This window comes from Lampetra fluviatilis, chromosome 50, assembly GCF_964198595.1.
Source record: "Lampetra fluviatilis chromosome 50, kcLamFluv1.1, whole genome shotgun sequence".
Classification (NCBI taxonomy): domain Eukaryota; kingdom Metazoa; phylum Chordata; class Hyperoartia; order Petromyzontiformes; family Petromyzontidae; genus Lampetra; species Lampetra fluviatilis.
In genome coordinates, this window is record NC_136324.1 from 5,272,424 (window position 1) to 5,295,893 (window position 23,470).

The window sequence follows — 23,470 nt, forward strand, 5'->3', positions numbered from 1 at the left end:
CACCCTATCCCCCGTTTTCTCACCCCCCGCACCCCCGCGGCAACTCGGAGTGGTGGTAGTCGCGATGCGGGTGAAGATGAGAATCGGACATCGATGATGGATGATGATGATGATGATGGCGGTAGTGGTTTATAATAATGCAAATGTATATTGCGCATTCCATCCTAGGATGCATGAACAGCATGGAACAAAAACAGAACCAGGGTCAACCGAACCAAACTCAAGGGGGACAGACCAATTTGGAGAGATGAGTTTTCAAAGCAGACTTGAATCTGTCTACGGGCTCCGATTGCCCTGATTCCAAGTGGCGAGGCGTTCCAGAGCCTCGGTGCAACGCGAACAAAACCGCGGTTGTGTGACAGTGATGTTGATAGTTGCAAGATGACGACGATGAGAGTCGATTTGATGATCGTGGTGATGATGATTTGACGACGACGACGATGATGGCGATGACTGTGGCGTGACGCGTTAGATAACGACGATGATTGTGTTGACGATAGGTGGCGAATGAGGAAGAATAAGAAGATGATGATGATGATGATGACGACGATTGTTATTAAAACTCCGCTCTTTGCAAATCCAATCGCCCTTGCTGCCCCGGGGTCGTCTCAACCCGGCGAGCGGGGGGGGGGCTGGTGGATACCGGTGGGGGGCTGGAGGGGGGGCAGGGAGGCGGAACAGGTCTCACGTCCGCACGATTTTCGAGTCAATGCAGGAACAGGCTGTGCCTGGCGCGGCTGTCATTACGTCCCTCCGGAATAACAGCGGCAGCAACAATAATAATAATACCCCACACAGGTGAACGGGGGCGATGGAGGGGGGGGCTCTCCCCCCACCGGTTACATCACCAGCTGTCCGACCCCCCTCCCCGACCCCGCGTGCTCCCCTCTCTCCCCAAAGCCCCCCACCCCCACCCCACCCCCACCCCACCCCACCCCCACCCCACCCCCACCCCCACCCCACCCCCACCCCACCCCACCCGCCACCGATGGCACACCCGCCCCGCTAACGCGTCTCTTCTTCCGACCGCCTTGACCCCAACCGTGGCCACGTGGTCTGCACGCGTCATCACACCGCTCATTCCTCCACCACGTGGGACGTTGGTGAACCTCCTCGGCCGACACCCCCCACCCCAACCCCCCCCCCCCCCCTTCGACCGACTGGGCCCTCGCACGCAAGGCTCTGAGCTGATGCCCAAGGCCTTGTCGACGCGCATCGTTGGAGGCATCTGGTGGTTCTTCACCCTCATCATCATCTCGTCCTACACGGCCAACCTGGCCGCCTTCCTCACCGTCGAGCGCATGGAGTCGCCCATCGACTCGGCGGACGACCTCGCCAAGCAGACCAAGATCGAGTACGGGGCCGTGCGCGACGGCTCCACCATGACCTTCTTCAAGGTCAGCGCGGGTGGTGGAGGTGGTGGAGGAGGAGGATGGGGGAGGAGGGGGGGGGGGAGGAGGGGAGGAGGAGGATGGGGAAGGAGGGAGGAGGGGGGAGGAGGAGGGGGGGAGGAGGAGAAGAGATGAGAGAGAAGGAGTAGGGAGGAGGATGGGGTAGGAGGAGGAGGAGGGGGGAGGAGGGAGGAGGGGGAGGGGAGGAGGAGGGGGTAGGAAGGGGGAAGGAGGGAGGAGGAGGAGGGGGAAGGAGGGGGGAGGAGGGAGGAGGGGGAGGGGAGGAGGAGGGGGTAGGAAGGGGGAAGGAGGGAGGAGGAGGAGGGGGAAGGAGGGGGGAGGAGGGAGGAGGGGGAGGGGGAGGAGGAGGGGTAGGAAGGGGGAAGGAGGGAGGAGGAGGAGGGGGAAGGAGGGGGAGGAGGAGGGGGAGGGAGGAGGAGGGGGTAGGAGGGAGAAGGAGGGAGGAGGAGGAGGGGAAGGAGGGGGAGGAGGGAGGAGGGGGAGGGGAGGAGGAGGGGGTAGGGGGAGGAGGGAGGAGGGGGAGGGGAGGAGGAGGGGGTAGGAAGGGGAAGGAGGGAGGAGGAGGAGGGGGAAGGAGGGGGGAGGAGGGAGGAGGGGGAGGGGAGGAGGAGGGGGTAGGAAGGGGGAAGGAGGGAGGAGGAGGAGGAGGGGGAAGGAGGGGGGAGGAGGGAGGAGGGAGGAGGAGGAGGGAGGAGGTAGTCGTGTTAGTGGTGGTGGCGCTCAGAGCAGGTGGTAGTTGAGGTGAAGGTAGTGGAGGAGGTGGTGGTGGTGGTGGTGGTGGAGGGGAGCGGTGGTGCAGCGGTCAGCGCGCTGCGCTACGAACCCGGCGACCCGAGTTCAATTCCATCTCACGGCCAGCAACACCGATAACGATTATCTGACCCGATGCTGATCCTCCCCTAAGTCGACTCAGCCTTAAATTAGTACCTTGTGTGGTGTGTAAACATCAGCACTAGGGAGACAAAGGCGGCCGGGAGTGGTGCTTGCCACCGACCCCCTCGTGTGCCGTGCCGACCTTAATAGGTGCTCGCTAACAGCACTTGCCCCAACAGTCTGTTAAGGCTCACACAGGGGATCTTTGATAGTGAAGGTGAAAGTGGAAGTAGACGTGACGGTTGAAGTGGTGGTTGAGGTGGTGGTTGAGGTGGTGGTTTAGGTGGTGGTTAAGGTGGTGGTGGTGGTTGAGATAGTGGTGGTTGAGGTGGTGGTGTTTCTACTGCTGATGATGCTTGTGGACTTATTGGTGTCTGGATTAATGTTGCTGATGGTGATGATGATGGTGCTGATGATGGTGATGATGATTTGGCTGCAGGTGCACATCCCGCTGGTGTTGCTGCTCCTGTTGCTGATGATTTTATTGCCGCCGAAGATGATATTGCTCAGAGTGCTGCTGATTGTGATGATGGTGTTACTGTCCTTTCTGATGATGTCATGTGATGATGACGATGATGCTGCTGCTGCATGAGACGCCACGCGCTCCCTCCCCTGCGTTGAGCAGCGAGAGAAGGAAGAGGAGGTGGAGGGAGAGGATGAGGTGGGTGGGGTTGACGTGGAGGAGGAGGTGGTGGATGTTGAGTCGGAGGAGGATGAGCTGGGTGGGGTTGACGTGGAGGAGGAGGTGGATGATGATAAGGAGGGAGAGGAGGAGGTGGGCAGGGTTGACGTGGAGGAGGAGGTGGGTGTTGAGTTGGAGGAAGAGGAGGAGGTGGGTGGGGTTGACGTGGAGGAGGAGGTGGGTGTTGAGTTGGAGGAAGAGGAGGAGGTGGGTGGGGTTGACGTGGAGGAGCATAAGGAGGGAAGGGAGGAGGTGGAGGGAGAGGATGAGGTTGGTGCGGTTGAGGAGGAGGGAGGGAGGAGGTGGGTGGAGGGAATGGGGTGGCGGTCAGCGAGCGATCATTCAGAGCGCGCCGTGACGATCGATGCCGTTCGCTTCGCGTGAACTCCGAGGGGGTGGGGGGGGTGGGGGGTGGGGGGGGTGCTGCCCGCCTCTCGCACGGAGCTCGTGATCCCTGCAGAGCGAGCACGTGACCCGACCTTCATCAATCGCGCTGAGATTTAATTGCGGCTGTCACGTGGCGGGAGGGAGGGGAGGGTTGCGGGAGACGGGGGAGGGAGGGAGGGTGGCAGGGATGGAGGGAGGGAGGGGGTAAGGGGGATCAACTGGGACGCGTTCCCATCCGTTAGCAACCCCGCCCGTAGGACATCACTGGCGAGCGGCCACAGACGACCGCTCTGGAGATACCGGAGGTCTCCCACGCTCCAGGTGAGGTCACCCAGCACGCTTCAGCCTGCTTAGCTTCCGGCTGGCTACGGCTGCGCGTGACGCATCTGTGATCCAGCACTGCGTAGGCGGCAGCTGCAGCAGGAGCAGCGAGGGTTGGTGGATCAGCACGCAGATGATGTTGTGAAACTCCCCTTCCCGTGGGCTTCGAGGAGGAGCCCGTACTCTGGCTCGCCAGGAGTTGGCGGTACAGCAACGTTCTGGCTGATCTCCATCTCTCATTTCTCTATGGGGGATAGAGGGCTGCCCCCTCGCGCAAGGCGTGCTTTTTTCTTTTTTTCTCTCTCCGGGCGCTCCGATTTCCTCCCCGCAACTCATCGCTTATCGGCTGTATGTATCCTCGAAGTAGAAACTTGAGACGAGTCACGTGACTCGGGGCGGGGTCCACCCGGAACGACCCGAGTGGGGCACCGAACCGAGTCGCAGTGAGGCGCGAGCGTGACCACGACGCCACCCTGTGGCCCTCCTTTCTCCTAACCTCTGCCCCCTCCCCCCCCCCCAAACCACCAATACCCTCTCCCACCTCTCGGCCCCACGCGTGCCACCACAGAAGTCCAAGATCACCACGTACGAGAAGATGTGGATCTTCATGGACAGCCGCGCGCAGACGTCGCTGGTGAAGAGCAACGACGAGGGCATCAACCGCGTGCTCACCACGGACTACGCCTTCCTCATGGAGTCCACCAACATCGAGTTCGTGACGCAGCGCAATTGCAACCTCACGCAGATCGGCGGCCTCGTGGACAGCAAGGGATACGGAGTGGGGACCCCCATCGGTACGCGCGGTGGGCACGGGTGGAGGGGGGGGGGCACGGGTGGAGGGGGGGGGGGGCACGGGGGGCACGATGGGACACATTGGCAATGCCGTTGATGTGCGGGTTCACAGGCGCATGGGGTTACGGCAGAGGTCGCAAACGGGTTTTTAATCCTTACCCGTTCCCTACCCGTACCCGTACCCGACCCGAAATGAGTGACAAACGGTGACTCACCAGTGACTCACGGCCTACCCGTACCTGTACCCGGCCGCACCAGGGTCGCAAACGGGTACCCGTACCCGGCCGGGTACGGGTAGCCGGGTATCGGGTAGGGTACGGGTATCGGGTACCCGGTTGCTACCTCTGAGTTACGGCGGCTCTGGATCTGCACGGACAATTTCAGGAGCGATGTTCTGTTCGAATGCGCGGTGAGATGTGGATGCTCGTGTTCCGTTTACAAACCCTGTACAGCCAGTGGTTGAATTTCCACATTCGTATGGCGGAGGCGAGTCCATCCATAGGTTGTCCTTAATGGAAAGAGAGGGAACATGGGTTGAGATCAACACCTCAACCGGGAGTAGAACTTGCACTTTCCCATTGCGAGCTGGTTTCGCAACTTTCATGGCTGTAGGGGCGCGGGGCAAGGCTGTAGGGACACGGGGCAAAGCTGTAGGGACACGGGGCAAGGCTGTAGGGACACGGGGCAAGGCTGTAGGGACACGGGGCAAGGCTGTAGAGACACGGGGCATGGCTGTAGTGACACGGGGCAAGGCTGTAGGGACACGGAGCAAGGCTGTAGGGACACGGGTCATGGCTGTAGTGACATGGGGCAAGGCTGTAGGGACACGGGGCAAGGCTGTAGAGACACGGGGCATGGCTGTAGTGACACGGGGCAAGGCTGTAGGGACACGGAGCAAGGCTGTAGGGACACGGGTCATGGCTGTAGTGACATGGGGCAAGGCTGTAGGGACACGTGGCAAGGCTGTAGGGACACGGGGCAAGGCTGTAGAGGCACGGGGCATGGCTGTAGTGACACGGGGCAAGGATGTAGGGACACGTGGCAAGGCTGTAGGGACACGGGGCATGGCTGTAGAGACACGGGGCATGGCTGTAGTGACACGGGGCAAGGCTGTAGGGACACGGGGCAAGGCTGTAGTGACACGGGGCAAGGCTGTAGAGACACGGGGCAAGGATGTAGGGACACGGGGCAAGGCTGTAGGGACACGAGGCAAGGCTGTAGGGACACGGGGCAAGGCTGTAGGGACACGGGGCAAGGCTGTAGTCACACGGGGCAAGGCTGTAGTGACACGGGGCAAGGCTGTAGGGACACGGGGCATGGCTGTAGTGACACGGGGCAAGGCTGTAGGGACACGGGGCAAGGCTGTAGGGACACGGGGCAAGGCTGTAGGGACACGGGGCATGGCTGTAGTGACACGGGGCAAGGCTGTAGGGACACGGGGCAAGGCTGTAGTGACACGGGGCAAGGCTGTAGAGACACGGGGCAAGGATGTAGGGACACGGGCAAGGCTGTAGAGACACGAGGCAAGGCTGTAGGGACAGGGGGCAAGGCTGTAGGGACACGGGGCAAGGCTGTAGTGACACGGGGCAAGGCTGTAGGGACACGGGGTATGGCTGTCGCTCTCCGTCGCGCCGTGTGCAACCCCAAAGGAGCTCGGCTCTCGTTAATGGAGAGAAAATGAATTGGAGATTATCTACAGCTGACTGGGGGGCGATGGGCGGGTGGACGGGGGGGGGGCTCCCCCTACTCATTCACAGTGACGTCACCACGGCTAATTAAATGCGTGCGCGCGGCACTCATTCACCCCCCCCGCCACAACTCCTCAATTCCCCCGTGGCCCCCTTCCCTCCCCCGCACTCCCCACCCTCCCCCCCCACCTGCTGATCTGAACCGCCCTGCATACGAAGGGGAAGAGGCAGGAATCGCGGGACGATTTAGAATTCAATTTAAAAGTGTGAAATGTAAACACGTGGTGCGGGGGTGCGGGGGGTGGGGGGGTGCGCCCTGCCCCTCCCCCACAGCCCCACCCTCCCCTCTTTCCACCATTCAGCCCCTCCACGTGTGCCTTGTATCTCGCTCATGGGTTTCAGCGCAGGGTGCTGGGTACCCTCGTGCTCGGTGCAGGGTGTCCCGGTGCAGGGTGTCCTGGTGCAGGGCGTCTTGATGAAGCATGTGCTGGTTGCGGGTGTCCTAGTGCTGGGGGTCCTGGTGCTGAGTGTGTTGGGTGTCATCGTGATTGGTTCTGGGTGTGTTGGTGCTGGGTGTGTTGGTGCTGGGTGTGTTGGTGCAGGGTGCCCTGTTGTTGGGTGTGTTGGTGCTGGGTGTGTTGGTGCTGGGTGTGTGTGGGTGTGTTGGTACTGGGTGTGTTGGTGCTGGGTGTGTTGGTGCAGGGTGCCCTGTTGCTGGGTGTGTTGGTGCTGGGTGTGTTGGTGCTGGGTGTGTGTGGGTGTGTTGGTGCTGGGTGTGTTGGTGCTGGGTGTGTGTGGGTGTGTTGGTGCTGGGTGTGTTGGTGCTGGGTGTGTGTGGGTGTGTTGGTGCTGGGTGTGTTGGTACTGGGTGTGTTGGTGCAGGGTGCCCTGTTGCTGGGTGTGTTGGTGCTGGGTGTGTTGGTGCTGGGTGTGTGTGGGTGTGTTGGTGCTGGGTGTGTTGGTGCTGGGTGTGTGTGGGTGTGTTGGTGCTGGGTGTGTTGGTGCTGGGTGTGTTGGTGCTGGGTGTGTTGGTGCTGGGTGTGTTGGTGCTGGGTGTGTTGGTGCTGGGTGTGTGTGGGTGTGTTGGTGCTGGGTGTGTTGGTGCTGGGTGTGTTGGTGCAGGGTGCCCTGTTGCTGGGTGTGTTGGTGCTGGGTGTGTTGGTGCTGGGTGTGTGTGGGTGTGTTGGTGCTGGGTGTGTTGGTGCTGGGTGTGTGTGGGTGTGTTGGTGCTGGGTGTGTTGGTGCTGGGTGTGTTGGTGCTGGGTGTGTTGGTGCTGGGTGTGTGTGGGTGTGTTGGTGCTGGGTGTGTTGGTGCTGGGTGTGTTGGTGCTGGGTGTGTTGGTGCTGGGTGTGTGTGGGTGTGTTGGTGCTGGGTGTGTTGGTTCTGGGTGCCCTGTTGCTGGGGTTTCTGGATACCCTCATCGTGGCAGTGATGAGTAAAAGGGCATCGCCATGACAACGATTTCAACCAATTCAGCTTCTGATTCAAACAGCACACACATACAAAGATCCCCCAAACAGCCTCAGCAGACTACGTGGCCAAAGAAGATGTCACATCGTGTGTGGGTCGCAGGAGACCCCTCCGGCACCCTAAGGGTGAATAGGGAATGGTTCAGACCACGCAGCTTTACCCAGGCCTGCCCGCCTCCATGAAGGCCCTTTATAGTTGTGAGCAGAGGGAATGGGACTCCGAAAGCACCAAGAGTAACCCAGAGCGCTGGTCTGTTGGTGGTATCATGGGCCTTGGCCAGGTCATCTAAACATAGATGTAGGTCTTTTTGAAATTCCCTACACCTCCGCTGTCGCCGCCACACAGAGAAACGACATTGGGGCTCTGCAAGCCTCTCCTCAGCGCACTGCCTGGCCAGGCGACATCGAATTACCCTTGCCAGGACCTTTCCCTGGCCTCACACGGAGGAGCGAGATGCCCCGGTAGTTGTGGCAATCAGTGCTGTCTCTCCACCAATTCATCCTTCCAATTCTGCAGAACCCATCGTGTGGACCAGACGGTTGTGTTGATGCCGTATAGGGCAGTCTGCACACAGACGCTATCCTCCCTTGAGAGGTCATCTCTGTTCTAGATTTGAAGCTTTCGTGACTGCAAGGATTCATACTCTTAGTTCTTTCGGTAAAGTCACGTAGGTAAAAAATGAAATTAAAAATTAATAAAAATAAAACAATAAAATCACGACGTTTCGGAGGCAACACAAGTCTCCGTCATCAGGTGGGACCGTCACAGCCAGGTCATCTCTGCCCAGCACTTTTCCTGGCCTCAGACTCTGGATCGCCCTTCCTCAACAAATGTCACATCGGCGGCCAACTACTCACAGGGAGCGACTTCTTCCTCCCAATATTTGAGGCACCACAGCCTCAGCAGGATCGTCCCCACCTTGCCCACGGTGCTTTCTGGGCTGAGGGGCGCAGCGGTGGCTGGGAGATGTTAACTACCTCGCCCGGTACACAGGAGGTCGTGGGTTCGATCCCGACCCTAACGCCTGCTGCTGTATATAGGAAGTTTGCGTTTTATCCCCGCGGTTGTGTGGCTTCTTCTTCTTTTTCGGGTTCTCTAGTTTTAATCTCCACGTTTAGAAACACGCGTCCAGAGTATTTGGCTGCTATACATTTCCACGTGATGATGATAAGCCACTTCGTTGAGCTATCATTTGTGGCCAGGTCGTTTCTGAAAAACAGCTGCATAGCTCAGTGGAGCCTTACCTGGTACAAATAAAACTGTTTTAGAGTTTCCCCTCCTCCAAGACCCCACAGAAATACTCAGCAAACCTGCAGACCTGTTCCTGCGGTTCGGAAATTGGATCACCGTTCTTTCCCTTAAGGGGGTTGATAGGGGAGGCGTTTGCAAGTAACTTTTATGATGAAATTGCTTCTCACACAGGCACGTGTACACATAAACACGTGTACACATGTGCACGCACAAACACGTGTACACACAAACACGTGGAGACACAAACACGTGTACACACGTGTACACATGTGTACACACAGACACGTGCACACACAAACACGTGTAGACACAAACACGTGTACACACGTGTACACACAGACACGTGTACACACACGCACACTTGCACACAGACGTGCATCTGCACGCCCCGCTACGGGGCGTTCCTCGTGTTAATGACTCCACGCCGTTGGGGGAGACGGTGGGGGAGGAAGAGGTTGGGGGGGGGGGGCTGCGGCGGGGAGGGGGGGTAGCGCCGCTTTAATGAGAAGCCTGGCCCAGCCCCCCCGGCATGAGAACATCTGCCGCTACCCCCCCACCCTGCGCACCCCCATTGCCCCCCCCCCCCCGCAACAACGCAAAATCTCAGTAGCTCAGCGATTTTTACAATGATTGCTTTACTGTAGGGGCGTCTCGCCTGCGGGGTGTCTGTGCGTCTGGCTGGGTGTCCGTGTGTTTGGCCGGGTGCGTGGGTGGGTGGTCTTCCTCTTTAGAGTTCTCGTGGAAGGGTGTTTTATCGGCCGGGTGTAATTGACTGAGTGTACGTTTGGCTGGGTGTATATTTGGCTGGGTGTCTGGTTGGATAAGGTGTGCGTCTGGGCTGGTGGCCTGTGCGTTTCTGTCTGGCTGTACGCCTCGCTGGGCCGTCAGCTGGCCCACTGGTCTCTGTGCTCGCTATATTTATGCTTGCCTGTATTTCTGCCTGGTTGTAATTTTTCGCTGGGTGTATGTTTGGATGGATAGCCTACCCTCTGAGTGCTCTTTTGGCTGGGTGTTCTTAGTTGCTGGGTGTATATTGACTGAGTCTATATCTGACTGGGTGTCTGTGTGGTTTGGGCATCTGTGAGTTGTATATCTGTCTGGGGCTCTGGATGAGTGTATTGCTGGTGAACATTGGAACAGATTCTGAACGGTACGCAAATAAGCAGGTGGACCATCGAAATTGCGCAGCGGCAGAGTGTGTTTTAGTGAATGTACGCAGGCAAGGGACATCGTGTAGACTGCCAAGGAAAGTTGTTGTTAGAGATGATGATTATGACGATGTCCGGTGGTCGAGACTAAAGACAGAGTGGCAGCCAACGGAGGGACGCGCTCGCGAGAGGACTCCCACGGCGAGAATGCGGGGGAGCTGTGAGCTCGGCTCGTGAGCAGGAGTTGGTGGTGGACTGGCTGCATCACGCGACCTGTGACAGACCGAGACGGCTTGGGGAGGCACTCAGCCAGCAGTGGATAGACCGCGACTCGTGGTGGAGTGGACGGGAGGACGTGGAGCTGGAGGGATGAATGTTCCGTTCGCAGCTGACTCAGAGGAGAGAAGGAACGACTTCACGACGGGGCTTAAGAGTGCGGTGCGGGAGGGAGGTGGTGGGGATGGGGTTGGTGGGGGGGGGGGGTGATCTGGGGGTGGCTGGGGGAGAGACAGGGAAGACACCGCCGCTTCCCCGAGACGATGTCCGCTGGGGTTTGAGTCCTCGTCGCGACGAGCGTTGAAATCCACGCTCGCGGCGGCGGTGCCAGCGGAGGCGGCGGTGTGTCTGAAACGCGCGGAGTGTTTCATGTTCTCGGAGCGCTCCGAGTGCCGCGCTGCGCTCTCTGTCACCACGAGGAGTGCGGGGGGTGGGGGTGTGAATTCAGGGGGGGAGGGGAGGGGGCTAATCCGTGGACGTCTCTGCGACGAGTCGTGAACATTTGTGGCTCGATAAGCCACTCGCAGTTTAACTGTTCATCTGCGCATGTAAGCGCAGCGCACATTTGTAACATCGTCGCTCTCAGCAGGGCCCCGTGGTGTAAAGTGCAGTCTCCAACTCTTATGATCCACGGTCTCCGTGCCCTCCCTAGCTATGTGCCACGAAGAAGGGGCATTGCCCGAAACGTCGCCTCGTTTTTTTCTCCCCCTTTGTAAAGCCACCGTGTTGTCGACACGGAACACTCTGAGTTGTCGTTGTTGTTGTTGTTGTTGTTGGCTGTGCTTGTGCACCCGCTGCCAATGCAGCAGCAGCGGCAGCAGCATCGCCAGATCGCTTGGGAGTCGAGGAGCCTCGATCGCGTTCGAGCACCGAACCCCGCTCAGCGATTCGCAGCTCTCTGTTGCGACCCCCCCACCCCCAAACCACCCCCCACCCCCCTTGACCAGACGTGGTGGCGTCCACCTCCCCCAATGCGCAACTGCGTGCCGAGGCGTGGACAAAGCCGTCGGTCGCGGCCGATGAACGAGTCGAGCCGCGCTCGCGAGACGAGCGATTCGGAGCGCTCAGGTTGGGGCATCTGACTACAGAGAGGGGGGGGGGTGGTGGATTAGTGAGGGGTTATGGGGGGGGGGGCGGTGTTAGGAGGGGGGCTGTGGGAGACTCGCCTGACTGATGGTGGTGACTCCGTGTGGGTGAGTCGGCCCGTTTCATAGTGCGATACTCAACGGCGATATCCGCCCCCAAAAGAGAGAGGGGGACAGGGGGGCGTGGGGGGGGGGGCGTCTGGGTGGAGAATCGGCGGTGTGGGGGGAGTGGGGGGCGAGGGGGGTTAGGGTGGGGGGGGGCTAGGGGGGGGGTTGGTGGGATTCGTTGAAGGATGATGAGGTGGGCCGGGGGGGGAGGAGAGAGCGGTGGTGTTGGAGACGGGAGCGTCCGTCGCCTGACTGTGGAGTGCTGGGTGGGGGTTCGCCCAAGGGAAGGGGGTTGCGGGATCAGTGGGGGATAATGATGGGGTGGGTGTGGGGGTGGGTGTGGGGGTGGGGTATTTGGAGAATCGCGTCACCTGACATTTTCCCGAACGCGAAAATAGCGACGTGGGGGTCGGGACCGTCTCGCGGTGGCGGTGGCGGCGGCGGCGCGGGATGAGACGAACACGGCGTGGTATTTGTCTTTTGTCGAACTGCCAACGGGGTCAGCGGCACGGGGAGGGGGCGCGGATAGGCGTGCGAGAGGGATGTGGGGGGCGAGAGGTGGGGGGGGGGGGAGGGGGGGGGGCTGGCGGAGGGGTGGGGGTCAAGCGTCGCTCCTGGCTCGCCACTGCCCCTGTCCGCGCTCAGCGCCGGGACGCGAACCCGGGTAGCCCGAGATGCGTGGCACGAGGCAGCGGACGTGGCACTAAGAGCGCCACTGAGCCTCACCCTCAACCCCTAACCCTCAACCAGGCCCCAGCCCTAACACTACGAAGATAAAGATCCCCCGTGTAGCCTGCGCAGGCTGTCAGGGCAAGTGCTGCTGTTAGCGAGCACCTATGAAGGTCCACACGTCACGTGAGTGGCCACCACCACGACCCATCATTGGCAATGTTTACACACCGCACCAGGTACTTATTTGAGGCTGAGTCGACCTAGTGATGGACCAGATATTCGTTACCGATGTGGGTCATGAACGGAAATCGAACTCAAGTCGCTGGGTTTGTCGTGGAGCTCCCTAACCACCTGCACCACCGCTCCTCCTCCCCGCAACCTCCCACACTCACAACCTCCGCAGATCGGTGTCTCACGCAGCAGGAGTCCCGCGGGCGGGAGGTCCCTACCGCTTACCCACAACCGCACTCTCTCATCCAATATTGACGAGAACTAAACCCCCCCCCCCCTCGCCCCCCCCCCTCACCACCCCTCCACCCCACCACTCCGCACCGTCCCACCGACACTAATAAATTAATAACAGCGACGCACGAATTCTCGTGTCTGCCCTTCATTAATAAAACAGCGGCGAAGAGAACGAGAGAAGGGCCCCGTAGAAGCAAGGGTCCTCCAGCAGAGAGAGAGAGAGAGAGACAGGGGGTGGGTGGATTCAAGAATTCAAGAATCCACTGGGCAACCCATGCCACCCACCCCTTCTTGAATCCACGCGGCAACCCATGCCACCCTCCCCTTCTTGAAATCCACCGGGCAACCCTTGACACCCACCCCTTCTTGAATCCACGTGGCTTACCTTGCCACCCTCCCCTTCTTAAATCCACGGGGCAACCCTTGACACCCTCCCCTTCTTAAATCCACGTGGCTTACCTTGCCACCCTCCCCTTCTTGAATCCACAGGGCTACCCTTGCCACCCACCCCTTCTTAAATCCACGGGGCAACCCTTGACACCCTCCCCTTCTTAAATCCACGTGGCTTACCTTGCCACCCTCCCCTTCTTGAATCCACGGGCCAACCCTTGCCACCCTCCCCTTCTTGAAATTCACCGAGCTACCCTGGGCACCCTCCCCTTCTTGAAATCCACGTGGCAACCCTTGCCACCTATCCCTTCTTGAATCCACGTGGCAACCCTTGCCACCCACCCCTGCTCGCTCTAATCGCATCGCACCCCGGGCACGCGGCCGCTCACGCCACAAAGTTGCCACCCGCGCGGTGCGGAGGGCCGCTGAAGCCGGGCTCGCTCCTCTCCCTCGGCTCGGCTGCCGAGATCGCGGCGGCCGAGCCGAGGGTAACGGATTGGCCGCGTGCGCGAGTGCGGGGCGCCCTCCTCGAAATGTCAACCGCTCAGATCGGACGCGAGAGCTCAGCCGTGAGACGCTTAAGAGCGAAAAATGAACGTCGTTTTGGTGGTGACATCTCGCAGCCGCCGCCCACAACCCCCACCCCCCCCCCAAATAGGCCACCGTAATTCTCCCCCCCAATCGCCCTATCCCCTGCAACATCCCGACAGCCCCCATATCCCTTCCCTATCCTGTTCCTTACCCCTACAGGCCCGATCACTGTCGTGTCCCTCCTCTGCACCCCCCCCCCCCCGCCTTAGTCCTGCTCGCACAACACCCCCCATCCCTCCCTTATCCCTCCCCTATCCCTCCCCATCAGCGTGACACAATTCTATCCGCTCCATCACGCCCCCTCCCCACAACGAACACCACCACCACCTCCTCCTCCTTCACCCCCTCCCGCCACAGTTGTTCATCTCCCATCTGACTCTGCGGCACACTCCAGCCGCTACGTCTCTCTCTCTCGCTCGCTCCTCATATCTCCTGCCCCCCTCCCCACCAATTCCCTTTCAACACCAGCCCCTCCCCCCTCCGCCCCCCTCCTCCCCCCTCCCATCCACCCCCCCGCCTCCTCCCCCCCCTCGCCGTCCCCACCTACGACACCTGTCGCCTGCACCTGCCGCATGCCTCGTCCTCAACTTTAATTAAGGAGAGGGGGGTGGGGCGGGGGGAGGTATCTGGGATGTGGCGCCCTCCACCCCACCGTGCCCCCCATCCCTGCCCCCCTCCCCGCCCCCCCTCCCTGCCTCCCCCCTACCCGGCTCCGTCTGTCGGGACCTGGGCGGCTGGGCGAGGAGGGCCCGCAGCGCCGCGACGCTCTGCATGGAGGAGTTCACAGATGTTGTGCTCGTCAAGGGGAGGGAGGGGGGCAGTGGGGAGTAGCTCTGGACTGACTCGCCACCCGGTTCGATTCGATCTTCCGGCGCGGCAGCTGAGACGCCAACACTCCACCGTCTAGAACTCGCCCCCACCTGCTCCACCTTCCACACCTCCTCAGTCGCATCTGCCCCTCCGCACCCCACTAGCAACGGGAAGTGTAAAATGTGTTCACTGCAGTTGGATTATGACTGTGGCAGGTCACGTGTGGTACTTTAGCCCCTGAGTATTAGTTAGACTTTGTAATTTTAGTATAGTTAGACTGTACACCACTTATTTAAGTTTTAAGATTCCTACATGTTGAATGTATGCACCTTCCTGCCATAGTAAATTCCTTGTTTGTACATGGCGAATAAAACCCTTTCTGATTCTGATTCTAAAGCGTGGGTACGCGCCCCACCTCTATCCACCGCGTCTGCTCGCCCAGTGGGCGCCATCCGCCCGCAGTGGCGTGCGCCGGCAATTGCGGGGCTGCGCCTTCACCACCCGCGGTGCAGAGACTCGCCGCCCGACATCCACCCCTGCCTCTAACTCGCATTGCCCACAAACATTGCCTCCCCCCCACACACATTGCCCCCCCCCCCCCCCCCGCAGGCTCTCCGTACCGTGACAAGATCACGATCGCCATCCTGCAGCTGCAGGAAGAGGGCAAGCTGCACATGATGAAGGAGAAATGGTGGCGCGGGAACGGCTGCCCCGAGGAGGAGAGCAAGGAGGCGAGCGCGCTGGGCGTGCAGAACATCGGCGGCATCTTCATCGTGCTCGCCGCGGGTCTCCTGCTGTCCGTGTTCGTGGCCGTCGGCGAGTTCCTCTACAAGGCGCGGCAGAACGCCGAACTGCACAAGGTGCAGTGACCACTGGTGCGGGTGGGGTGGGGGTGGGGTGTGGTGGTGGTGGTGGTAGTGGGGGGCTGTGGTGAGAGAGGTGGGATGAGTGGTGGGATGAGTGGTCCCGTGGAAGGGAGGCGCGGTGGGTACAGCCATGTCCGCGTGAACAGGGCCCACGCGTTCACGCCAACACTCCACCGCTATTCAACGCATTTCACCCAATAAACACGGAGAGCGACTTCTGTGTGGGTCTTAGAGGGGAGGCGATTGTCGCCCCACGCCCCCTGCCCCCTGCCCCCCTGTCCCCTGCCCTTGATTCGCGACTGGGGCTGCGTGAGGGCTCGGGGGGGGGGGGTAAGAGGCCGTCAGGGCCGCCCAGACATTCATGGAGATCCCGGGATGAATGCCACGTGGAGGCTCCCCTCATTCAAGTTTTGAATGAGGGGAGCCTCCACGTGATGGTGATGTTCACCCCCCCCATCCCCCCCTCCCCCTGGGCAGTGTTTATGATGGTGATGTTCGTCCTCCCCCATCCCCCCCTCCCCTCGTAGCCCCCGCACCCCCCCATGCCCCCCACCTGGAGGCGCGGACCTCCCTTCGTTGGGACACGAGGCGCGTGGAGGAGCTGTAACCGAGGGGGTAGGGCACGGGGAGGCTCCTCATTCAGCACAGGGCGAGGCACTGAGAGAGGCCGGGCAGCTGAGTTCGGGCTGGGGTCGGAGTCACAGCCTCACTCCTAGCCCGTGCTGGGCTAGGTAATGCTCCAAGGCTACAAAAAACACCACCACGCGCCCAACTCCATCCAGACTTTCGTGAGAGTAACACGAAAGTCAATACCCCGGCTTGAACGTGAATCTGGGATGAATTTGGAATAACGCCACCCCCCACCCCCACCACCCCCACCGTGTTTAACGTCCCCAGACAACCCTCTGTAGCTACTCTTTGGTGCTTTCGGGTAAAGTCACGTATGATTTTAAAAGGTCACGTGACTTTATGAAAGAACCAAAGAGTAATGCCTGCGGTCACGGAAGCTTCGAATCTACTTTGGACCACCTCTGTAGTTCGCCGCCCGCCTGTGAATGAAGACGATCTCGCTAGGCATGAAGGGGGGGGGAGGTGGGCTGGGTGCCGAGTGGGTGGGCTGAGCTCAGGCGCCGGATTTGTTCGCCGTTATCGTGGAGCAAAAAGCGGAATCCCTTTCAGCTCTCGGCTCGCCGGGCGCTCACCCCCCCTCCCTCCTCCTCTCGTCGCGTCCGTAATCGGGCGGCCCCCTTTTATCGGCGGAAACCCGCGGAGGAGTTCAGTGGAAATGTCAGACTCCGTTCTCGCCGAGTCAGATCTGCGATACCTGGGCGATAGCTGCGCCCGTGTCTAGAGGGTTCGCTCGCTCGCTCGGCATCGGCGATTGGAGGCGATCTCCCCTCCCTCCCTCCCTCCCTCGCTCTACCCACCCCCCACCACCACCCCCCCACCACCATCAGACGAGACCCACAAAGCAACGAGCTGTTATCTTGTCACTCGCGCCGCGGTTCTGCGTGTCCCCGAGTGTCCCTTCGTTTCGTTTAGAGAGAGAATAGGATCCGAAGCGTCGTTGGTGCTGCTCACTCGAGCACTTATCCAGGCATCGGCGCCCATCATCCTGTTCACAGACCCCTTTCAGAATCGGTGGAGGAAATTCCACGTTCCTATGGAATTTTCCGAGTCTACTATCATGATCACTCATCGATTGCTCCACGCGTGTTGAGGACTCGGTCTCTCTGGACACTGACGATTTTGTCTCATCCACCACCACCACCACCACCACACTGTTAGTCTACCACCACACTGTGGTCTACCACCACCACCACACTGTTAGTCTACCACCACACTGTGGTCTATCACCACCACCACACTGTTAGTCTACCACCACACTGTGGTCTACCACCACCACCACACTGTTAGTCTACCACCACACTGTGGTCTACCACCACCACCACACTGTTAGTCTACCACCACACTGTGGTCTACCACCACCACCACCACCACACTGTTAGTCTACCACCACACTGTGGTCTACCACCACCACCACACTGTTAGTCTACCACCACACTGTGGTCTACCACCACCACCACCACCACACTGTTAGTCTACCACCACACTGTGGTCTACCACCACCACCACACTGTTAGTCTACCACCACACTGTGGTCTATCACCACCACCACACTGTTAGTCTACCACCACACTGTGGTCTACCACCACCACCACACTGTTAGTCTACCACCACACTGTGGTCTACCACCACCACCACACTGTTAGTCTACCACCACACTGTGGTCTACCACCACCACCACACTGTTAGTCTACCACCACACTGTGGTCTACCACCACCACCACACTGTTAGTCTACCACCACACTGTGGTCTACCACCACCACCACACTGTTAGTCTACCACCACACTGTGGTCTACCACCACCACCACACTGCATGTCACAACAACACACCCACTCACTCACTCGCTCACTCACCCACCCACCCACTCACAACCCACTCACTCATCATCGTGGTCTCTCCCCCTCCCCCCCGCGACTAAGGTTTGACATCAACAATAACCTTGCTCAACTACGGCAGCTACGCGATACACCCGAACCTACTCGCCGCTTTCACGGCGCCGATCGTTGTTGACCGCTCGACGTTTCGGGCTCATCCTCAGCAACTGTTTGAAAGTGAAATGTGACCACGTGACTCACTCACACTGCTTCCGTGCCCCCCCCCCCACCACCCCAACCACGTTGCGCGCTCTCCGCTGGGGTTGCCGGGTCACGCGCGGACGGGCGGGTGGATACTGTTGCGGCTGCTGCTGCGCGTCCGCAGGTTTCGTGCATCCTGTCCAGGCTGCGCCGCCACCCCGGCCCGCCCGGGGCGGTCTCCCTCAGCGGCCTCGTGTCGGGCCCCCCCGAGGCCCAGGCCGGCGGCGGCCGCGGTCACGTGGGGCTGCCCGGTCTCGCCGGGCCGGCGGGGGGGCCCGGCAGGGGGCCTGCCCCTGCCGCTGCGGCCGGACGAGAGGTGCCTGCGCGCCCAGAGCTCCGTGCAGTCCGTGTAACCGCGACCCCTCCCGGCACCCAGCCCCGCAGGTGTGCCGCCAAGGGGCCCAGGCCGCGGATTCCCTCCCTCCCTCCTCCACCCCGTCCCCACCCCCTCCCCTGCCTACTGCTGACCCCACCCCTGGCGTCCGCTGACCCCCCCCCGTCCCACCCCCACCGGCTCCCTACCCGAGTGAAGCTGGCGGTGGGAGTCACAATTAACCCCTCCCCCCCCCCGAACTGCCCTGAATAGGTGGTCCTGAGGTCTCATCCACCCACCCCTGTTGTGACGTCTCCCGTGTTGAGCGCCGATTTGTCCCCCCCCCCCCCCACCGCGGTTCCTCCTCGTGCCTCCCGGCCCCCAATGCCCCCCGCCCCCCAATGCCCTCGTGGTCCGTCTGTTGCTGGACGCTGCTGATCCTAAACGCGCCGTGTGCCTCCGCCACTCTCGCTCCTCTCGTCTCCGCCTTTAACCCCCCACTTGCCCCCTCCCCTTCCCCCCTCCCCTTCCCCCCCCCTCCCCTTCCCCCCCCTCCTCCCCGTCCCCGTCTCCTTCCCCCCTTGCAGTGCCGCTCTCCTGGGACCCGCGTCACTCGCGTCTGTTGGGTCCCTTCGAAATGTGTCCTCAAAGACTGACGCCCGGTGTGTAGAGCGCACGAGCCCAGCGAGAGTGGGGGGCCGCCCGTCACGTGTCCCCCCCCCCCCCACTATCTCATTGGGGAAACTTAACACACAGCGGCAGCCGTGGGGGTGGGGGCAGGCAACATTGCTGCTATTATTATTCAATATTCATGATTATATATGATTCGCGTGTAGGGTTATAGGCCATACGTACGAGCGAGTATCTGGCCAAATGTTACGTTTTCCACACCCTCGGCCACCCGACGCAGCCTGACTGATTAACTCGTCACGTGCTCGCCAGATTTGTAAGTGGGGAGAGGGGATCGCTCATCGCGACCCGAGGGAGCTGCGTGTGGGGGGGGGGGGGTCCCTAGCAAGTCGGGGGAATCATCCATCCCGTCCCTGGGGCTGCGGGGCCCAGCGGCCTGTGGCTGAGCACGCGGAGCGTGGAATACCGCCACCACTACCACCACTACCACCACCACTACCACCACCACCACCTCCACTACCCCCACTACCACCACCACTACCATCACTACCACCACGACCACCACTACCACCACTACCTCCATTACCACCACCACTGCCACCACTACCACCACTACCACCACCACCACTACCACCTCCACTACCCCCACTACCACCACCACTACCATCACTACCACCACGACCACCACTACCACCACTACCTCCATTACCCCACCACTACCACCACCACCACCACCACCACTACCACCACCACCACCACTACCACCTCCACTACCCCCACTACCACCACCACTACTATCACTACCACCACGACCACCACTACCACCACTACCTCCATTACCACCACCACTACCACCACTACCACCACCACCACTACCACCACTACCACCTCCACTAGCAGCTCTACAACCACCACCACCACTACCACCACCACTACCATCACAACCACCACCACTACCACCTCCACTACCCCCACTACCACCACCACTTACCATCACAACCAACACCACTACTACCACTACCACCTCCACTACCGCTACCATCACAACCACCACGACCACCACCACCACTACCACCACTACAAAGACAAAGATCCCCCGTATAGGCTAAAGGAGAGTATTCGGGCAAGTGCTATTAGCGAGCACCTATGAAGGCCGGAACGGCACACGAGGGGGTGGGTAGCCAATACCACACCAGGCCGCCTTTGTCTTCCTTGTAGCAATGTTTAAAGATCGCGATCGGCACTCATTGTAGGCTGAGTTGACCTAGGGGAGGCCCATAATTGAACTCGGGTCGCCGATTTCGTATCGCAGCGTGCAAACCGCTACACTACCACCACTACCATCACCACCACGGCCACTAACTACCACCACTACATCTTGACTTAAGGCTTTCGTGACTGCAGGAATTCATATTCTTTGGGTCTTTCGGTAAAGTCACGTAGATAGGTTCAAAGAAAATAACAAAAAACTACGGACGTTTCGATCGCAACACAAGCGGTCGACCGCTACGTTGCGATGGAAACGTCGTAGTTTTTTTGTTATTTTCTTTGAACCTATCTACGTGACTTTAAAGAACGACTCAAAGAATACCACCACCACCACCACCACTAACCCCTCGGCCGTAAAAACGTGGAGGGGCCGCGAGTTTTGGAAGAGTTGCCCTTGGAGGACAGAGGGAGACCGCCCCTCCCTCCCTCCCTCTCTCCGAGTTGACCTCCCTGCCCAAGGCGCCAGTCGCATTGCCAAGCCGCACGCTGCCGTCTCTGCGTAGGCGGCGATTGGCGGTGCCCAGACGCAGCGGTAGGGTTAGCGGGTGGCGGTTATTGGGGGGGAGGAGGGGAGGAGGGGAGGTTGCGGTCCGTGGTTAATGCTCACGACGCCGCAGAGAACACCGTGAGATCGCTCGGTCGGCTACGGCGTTAGCGCCGAAGACCGTGCGGGTGTTGCGGTTTAGATCTGGCGGATGATCTCAGAGCTTCAACGGAGCCCTTTCAGGTAGGGTAGGCGGCGCTTGATGAGCGCGGGGGGGGAGGGGGCTCACGTGCTTAGCGCCATCCTGGATCTCGAGCCAGGGGTTCGTGTTCGGGCTAGGAATTGGGGCTGGGGGTTCCTGCTCCTGGCCACGGCTCGGAATTTAGCGGAACGAATTTGGGCCAAGGGTTAGAGTGGAAACTCGGTGGTGAGTTTACGAGCTCGATGACTTCGGGCACAAAGAGATCGCATTCTCGGTGTGGGGAGAGTGGCACCACGCTCTCTCTCCCCACACCGCCCGCTTTCCCTCCACACCGCCCACTCTCCCCACTCCGCCCGCTCTCTCCCCACTCCGCCCGCTCGCTACATCCTCGCTGGCCGAGGCACTGTCCGTGGTGCTGGGCACCGCGCGAATCAATATCCGGGCTCCGTCACCACGAGACGAATCGCCGCTATTCGGGGTCTCCGTTCGATCAAACGCGGCTTACCAAAACACGACTTACCTAACGTGGCTTACCAAAACACGGCTTACCAACGCGGCTTACCAAGCACCACTTACCAAACAGCGCTTACCAAACAGCGCTTACCAAAACACGGCTTACCTAACGCGGCTTACCAAACTCGGCTTTACTAAACGCAGTTTCTCTAACACGGCTTACCATGCACAGTTTGTCAAAACACAACTTACCAAACACATGTCGCCAAACACTGCGCTTACTAAACACGACTTACCTAACACGGCTCAACCAAACAGGGTTTACTAAACGCGGCTTACTAAACGCGACTTACTGCCCCCCCCCCCCCCCCCCACACACACAAGGCGCTAGCTCCGATTCTAACGAGAAAGGCAAAACTCCGATCGCCATTCACTCGCAGAAGCCGTGGCGCTGTACACAGCAGCACAGAGGGTCGCAGGAATGGGGGGGGGGGGGGGGTGGGGGGTTAACCAGACAGGGGAGGAAAGGCGCACCCCCAATAATGGACATCAACGCCACCCGGTATCTTCTCTGTGCGGGGGTCCTCCACTTAGAGGTCGCTCTGTAAAGGTCGTCACGGCCATTGCCGCTGATGCCGGCAACATCTGCTAGGTCCCACAGGCGTTGCAGAGTTGACACCCGGTCCCCAGGGTGGTCTGTTCGCGCAGTTTAAGGCTGTGAATCTGCTTTGCTATGGGGGGGAGGGGGAGGGGTGCCGTGCCCCCCACCCCCTCTAGAGTAGCGGCTGTGCCCTAAGCTGCCTCCTCCTCCCGTCCACTCGGTCCTAGAATCACGACCACTGTTTGGACACGTGGGCAGAGCGCGCGTCCCCCTCGCGGAGTCCACGACTCACACCCCCACCCCCCACCACCCCTCCCCCTCTCCACCACCACCACCACCCCTCCACCCGCCCCCCTCTCCACCACCCGTAGAAGCCGCTGTGCAGCGCCATGGCCGAGGGCCTGCGCCTCTCCCTTCGCTGCCAGCGCCACTTTCGGCCCAAGCCCCGGCCTCTGGCCCGCAAGGAGGAGAGCGTGAACCTGCACACCGTCAACGACCGCCGCCTGCCGGGCAAGGAGACCATGGCGTGAGGGCGGACACGGCGCCTCGCTACCTTCAACAACCTCCACCACCCACCACCACCCACCACCACCCACCACCACCTCTCCCGTCCTCTCTCAGGGGGGACGAGGAAGGGAGGAGGAGGGCGGGGGGCGCCGCGCGATGTCAGCGCGGGGTGGTGGGGTGGCGGTGGCGGCTCGCCGCGCAGCGCCAAGGCCCAGGGCTCGCAGAGCCACGTGAAGGCACGAGGGAGGAACTGCTGGGACTCACGTGCAGGGACGGACACCTCCTACCCCCCACTCCCCTACCCCCGATTGGGCCATCCCCAACCCCCCCCCCAACCCCCCCCCCCCCTCCCCCGCCGTGTGTTGGAAGATCCGTCTCTCCTCGGCGTCCTGGAGTGCGGAGACGCGCGGAGCCGAGGGTGGTGTCACGTGATGGACTCTGCACGCGGTCGGTGCCGCATGGACGTTGCCTGGCCCCAGGAACTTCTTCCTCCACCCGCCCGGGGGTCTTCCCAAACGCGGCACGGCTCGGGACTTGTGGCCGCGCCGATGTTGACGAGTTGACAGCCGAGGAATGGAGGAGGAAGCTTGGAGGGTCGACGCCGCCGCCACCACCACACGGACCCCGAGACGGACTATGGCCAGAGACGAGTGCGACGCTCGGAGGGGGAGGGGTGCTATGAAAGGCGGCGGGGGAGACGGACTTGACCACCCTGTTGGAGGTCACGGTCTCGGATCTTGTCTCTCCGCTGGGTCCGCCGTGCGCGCTTCTCTCTCGGCCGCCTCTGAGCGCGTGCTCACCCCTCCCCTCTCCCCCCCGTCTCACCCCTCCCCCATCCACTCCACTCTCTCCATACCCCGTGTTGTTCTCCTAGTTTGTCTCTCCCATGCCGCCCCAAGCCCCTCCCCTCTGCTGCCTCTTCGCTTCTCCTCTCTCTCCTCCGCAAGCCCCTGCTCGCCAACCCCTCTCCAACCCCCTCTCCTCTTCTCCCCTGCCCCCCCCCCATTCCTCCTCTTTC

General features: G+C 60.8%; 1 protein-coding gene across 6 annotated transcripts in view; it reads left to right on the top strand.

Annotated features, from left to right (window-relative positions):
- LOC144948651 (glutamate receptor ionotropic, kainate 2-like) overlaps positions 1-23,470 on the top strand; it is a 109,640-nt gene extending 86,170 nt beyond the window's left edge. For 2 of the 6 annotated variants that reach the window (XM_078878278.1, XM_078878279.1), the window contains 6 exons: positions 1,180-1,397; positions 4,244-4,469; positions 15,032-15,282; positions 18,118-18,377; positions 18,894-18,968; positions 22,317-23,470. In XM_078878278.1, the coding sequence (XP_078734404.1) occupies positions 1,180-1,397; positions 4,244-4,469; positions 15,032-15,282; positions 18,118-18,377; positions 18,894-18,968; positions 22,317-22,422 (1,136 nt within the window). In that variant the 3' untranslated portion in view covers positions 22,423-23,470. Of the gene's footprint in view, positions 1-1,179; positions 1,398-4,243; positions 4,470-15,031; positions 15,298-18,117; positions 18,378-18,893; positions 18,969-22,316 lie in introns of those variants that run through there. The other 4 variants (XM_078878280.1, XM_078878283.1, XM_078878281.1 and 1 more) reach the window with 4 other exon arrangements.